We start from the raw sequence: 4,956 nt of genomic DNA on the forward strand, positions 1-4,956 counted from the left end.
CACAATGAGTAAGTACATCTAGGACTATGTGCAAAATTTTAATGTAATGAAGTAGAATAATGGAAAGTCAAAGGCCTTCTAAACCCTTTGGGAGTTCCAATAAGGAAGCAAGGAAGCAAGAAAACACATCAACGAGCCTTTTGTATCAAACTACCTAGGACATAAAAGGATTGTCATATATATGCATAGGTTTTTGTCCCAACACTGTAAGTCGAGCTTGACTATCACCAAATATACCACAAGTATTGGTTTCAAAAATCATTGGACAAGCTATTCATGTACAAACCAAGAAGTCGCTACAATAATTATCTATATCAAGTTCAATTTTCGAGTATGCGAGTACCCATGATGCCAATTAGTAACAATCCATAGTTTTTTAAGGTCTACTCAAATAGACATTCTTTGGACTATATTTCCTTCTTTGTGTATAAGTAATCCACAACATAAAACTATGTAAATTTCCTTATGAATGCGACATTTTGCCCCAAGCGCATTTCTTCTTTACGACCTATTTGCAACATCAACACTTGCAATCCATCAGTAGTAAAATGTTGCAAATATCCAATTATTATGAAGGCTAGTCTTGACAAAGTTAACTAAGAGATTTTTAACTATTAATTACTCGATGGCTGAATTATCGGCTTCCAATGGTCCTAGGGCATTTTATCAAAAGGAGTTGGTTGCTAATTGAAGAAAAAAAATTGCTCTATTGCAATATTCAAGGCCATGCCACCAATTTGACTGCTGTTTTTGATCGAGACAAGAAGCCTCCTAGAGTGAGATTAGCCTTTGATCCCATAATATTCATTCTTGTCACATCTCATTTTTTCATATAACACAATCATTCCTCATTTTTCATATAACACAAATCATTCCTTTGATTCATTTTCCAAAAAGATTTCAACACAGAGAGATTGATTCGAAGAACATAGGGATTTGATAGGGTTTTTGTTGGGGTTGTTGCAATATGACAAATTGATCAAACTTTTCTTGCTTTTCTGAAGAACGAATCCGATTTTGCATCCGTGTTGGTGACACCAGAGAGCCCAATTCTGTCGAAGAAATTGGAATGAGCACTCGGCTTATCACGCCAACCTAGCTCTCTTGCCCTTCTCTCCCACATTGCAGAGATCTTCTTTTGGGCCGACAAAGCTGCCTCCGATTTCTCGCGTGCCACTTCACATGTCTCCATTCCAGAGCTACATTTCTCGGCCTCCTTTTGATACTGAGAAATCAACTTTTTCGCATCCAATAATGCCGCATCAGATTGGTGTTGTGTCTGTAGAGCTACGGTTTCATGCAACTTTAGTTCCTCCCTAAGCAAATCGATGGATTTCTGATCCACTTCCTCTTGCTGCTGCTGCTGTTGTTCATCATGGCAATCTGGAAAGACACACACAGTTAACCAAGTTAGACATGATAGTATGATACTTCAAGCAGAATTTGTCAAGATTTTCTTATCATTCAACCAAAAAGGGAGATGAAAGTCTTTTTCGAGAGAGAAAACAATGCACCTGAAGATACTGAGTTTCCGAAACCTGCGAGAAATCATGAAACAAAACACAGATTTCACTTTCTAGCTATACAAGTCCTCTCTCTCTCTCTCTCTCTCTCTCTCTCTGTACTTATTCACCACATGACTGCTTACAACACACACATTACACGGTAATAAAATGATAAAATAGAAGGAAACACTGTTCACATATAGGTTCCATGGAGAAATTGATCTAAACAGAGACAAGTATGCTCTTTAATTTTATTAAGAAACTGATGCTTATTGCAGAAATCATATCCACTCGTCAAATATGATGTCTTTTTATTTTTGTTTCATTTAGAGCTCTTTCATGGGGTTTATCTAAACGTATCATCCAAGGGGAAAACAACCAAAGAATCAGACAAAGATAAAGAGATACTACATGATACCATAGCCATTCCATATCCATGACTGAACGAAAAACCAAGGAAAAGAAAGAACAAACAAATATATACAGCTATTTCTGCCAAAGAATTAGAGAATGGAATGGAAAGTGTCAAACTAAGGAAAAGAAAGATCAAATAGGTATACTTAGCTATGCTTGACAAGAATTAGTTAATGGAAAGGAAATATCGATCCATAGGTGCTATATGTTCCAATTTCTGAAGCATCAAACAGGTATATATACGGAGGTACGTCTAGTGAAGAATTAGTGAATGGATTGGAAAGAATAGTCCATGAAAGCTATATATATTCCATCTGCTGATGCAACCATTGCTCTATCCAAGCTTAATGAACCTGTTTCTGTTTCACGCATAAGATCTTCATCCGAAATGAGCCTTCATTCAGAGATAATCATAGAATTGCATAAAGACACAGAAATGCAAGTTTCTATAATGTCCATGATTGAACTGCGTGGTAAGCTAAAGACAACGCGAGGCAAAGAGAATCCAATCCCCTCTCTCTCTCTCTCTCTTGGATTCATATATAAATACAGTAAGACATAGGTATTACCAGGAAGAAGCATGGATTCTTTCGTCTCTAGCATACAGTCACACAGACAAGGACTGCAGTGTCCGTTTCCACGGACAGCTGCCTTTGCAAGCTGCCAGTAGAAGGCAGGGTTCAGAACGTAGAAAACAACAGCAAAAGCCAAGGCCATAGCCAAAAGCTTGGGTATGCAGGAAAAGATCTGAGATGAGCTCGACATTTCTGCCTTTCCTTTTCTTATTCCTTCCTTTTTCTTGTTGATCTTCTTCTCTATTACTCCTTCTCTATTGCTTCTTCTCTAATGCTTCTTCTTCTCTATTGCTTCTTCTTCTTCTTCTTCTTCTTCTTCTTCTTCTTCTTCTTCTTCTTCTTCTCTACTGTTTCTTCTTCTTCTTCACTTCCTGCTTATTTCTCCATCTGCACACCAATGCTCTCTCCTCCTCCTTCTCCTACTTCTGATTCTTCACAACATCGATCGCTCTCTTCTTTCTCAATCTTCTTTTTCCTACTTCTGATTCTTCTTCTTCTCCTCCTCCTCCTTCCTAACTCCTTCTGATTCTTCTTCTCCACCTCCTTCCTAACTCCTTCTGATTCTTCTTCTTCTCCTTCCTAACTTCTTCTGATTCCTCTTCTTCTCCTTCTATTCCTTCCTAACTTCTTCTGATTCTTCTTCTTCTCCTTCTATTCCTTCCTATCTTCTTCTGATTCTTCTTCTTCTCCTTCTATTCCTTCCTAACTTCTTCCTTCTATTCCTTCCTATCTTCTTCTGATTCTTCTTCTTCTCCTTCTATTCCTTCCTAACTTCTTCTCATTCTTCTTCTTCTCCTCCTCCTCCTCCTTCCTAACTTCTTCTGATTCTTCTTCTCCTCCTCCTCCTCCTCCTTCCTAACTTCTTCTGATTCTTCTTCTTCTTTTATTATTTCTGCGACAGCATCAGACTTTGATGGCTGATGGATGGGGCTGCAAAATTCCTGCTCAGCTTCCCAAACACACACACACACACAAATCAAATCAGAGCATTTAAAGAAGGGGGAGAAAACAGAGCAGAGAGAGAGAGAGAGAGGAAATATTTGTTTTTGGAGGAAGGAATGAAATATGAGAACAAAAGTGAAATGGATGGGATTGAAATGAAAAAGAACAAAAATACACACACACACACACACACACAATAGAAAGACAAAAAAACATCTCATGTTTTTTCTATTTTTACCTTGTCTTTTTTTTAGCATGGTTCTTTTCTTCTCTATTCTGTCAAAAGAGAGATAAATTAGTAATACTAAATAGTAGTAATAGTTAGTTGTAGTTAATAGTAGTAGTAGTAGTAGTAGTAGTAGTAGTAGTAGAGTGTAGTAGTTACTAGTAGTAGTAGTAATGGTATTTTTTTAGCATGGTTCTTTTCTTCTCTATTCTGTCAAAAGAGAGATAAATTAGTAATACTAAATAGTAGTAATAGTTAGTTGTAGTTAATAGTAGTAGTAGTAGTAGTAGTAGTAGTAGTAGAGTGTAGTAGTTACTAGTAGTAGTAGTAATGGTATTTCTTCATACATATTTTCACCTATAAACCCTAAACTCCTCCTTTCAATACTTCTCATATTCCTTCACCGGCATACCGTCATACATATGTTCATATTTACCCCCCCCTGATACGTACGTACTCTAGTACCCTCGATATGTTGTGCTACGAATCTCATCTATGTAGATAATGTCGCTAATTTGCTTTGCTAGCACATGAGGACCCCCCCATTACTATGCCTGCTCCAGAGAAGCTCGATCAGTCAGAGCACCACACACACACACACACATGGTCTCCCTTTCACATTATTATATCGCTTCGGCCCCTGCATTTGTTTGTCGTGTATTCGAGGAGGGTAAAGAGCAATTATTACTCGGGTTAGGGTATAAAGACACCGGTCATCACGACAATGATCGTAAGCTTCTCGCCCAGCATGTGGCTTGTGTAACAGGCTTAAAAATTTGCATGCATGCAAGTATCTTATGTCTTCCGAAAAGACATTGCCCATGCTTGTCTTTGACAGCGAGAGTTCATTGCAATGTTTGAGTTTAGGGTTTTTATTTTGGGAGCCCACCATACCATGAGGACCGAATCTTTCTTAAATACACGAGAAGACTATACTAGAAAAAAAAACAATTGAAGTCAATTGAGTCATTTTAGCAAAGTGAGATGTAAATGGCCTCAATCCATACAAGAATTAGGAGTATGAATCAGAGGATCTAGAGGAAGCTCATCTCACAAAATGTATTTCTAGTGTCAATGCATTGTTGTCGCCTTTTCATATTCTATAATTTTGACCCTCATATTGCTTTAAAAAACTATATTAAGGTCTATCAGAACATAAATTACCTTGAAGATGGAACCATTGTTTGTCACAACTTTCACCTTCTAACCGACTAGCTTATGAAGTTTTACAGAGTCAACATGTGTCAATTTATGGGGCAACTGGTCATAGATATATGGGCTGGTATTTCGTTAG

At 37.6% G+C, this 4,956-nt stretch overlaps 1 protein-coding gene across 2 annotated transcripts; it reads right to left on the reverse strand.

The window, feature by feature from the left end:
* Window positions 1-297: 297 nt before the first annotated feature.
* Window positions 298-3,182, reverse strand: LOC147852537 (uncharacterized). 2 transcript variants are annotated; one of them, XM_087333851.1, is made up of 3 exons: window positions 2,489-3,181; window positions 1,515-1,538; window positions 298-1,383 (listed from the first exon to the last, which is right to left on the reverse strand). In XM_087333851.1, exons 1-3 carry the CDS (start codon window positions 2,682-2,684, stop codon window positions 980-982), a joined length of 624 nt encoding a protein of 207 aa, XP_087189977.1. In that variant the 5' UTR covers window positions 2,685-3,181; the 3' UTR covers window positions 298-979. The 2 variants fall into 2 exon arrangements, with proteins under 2 accessions (XP_087189977.1, XP_087189979.1); XM_087333853.1 differs by lacking the exon at window positions 1,515-1,538 and having other exon boundaries at window positions 298-1,400; window positions 2,482-3,182.
* Window positions 3,183-4,956: the final 1,774 nt, after the last annotated feature.

This window comes from Azolla caroliniana, unplaced genomic scaffold, assembly GCF_043228905.1.
Source record: "Azolla caroliniana isolate FFs.n. ecotype wild unplaced genomic scaffold, voAzoCaro1.0.p SCAF_18, whole genome shotgun sequence".
Lineage (NCBI taxonomy): Eukaryota > Viridiplantae > Streptophyta > Polypodiopsida > Salviniales > Salviniaceae > Azolla > Azolla caroliniana.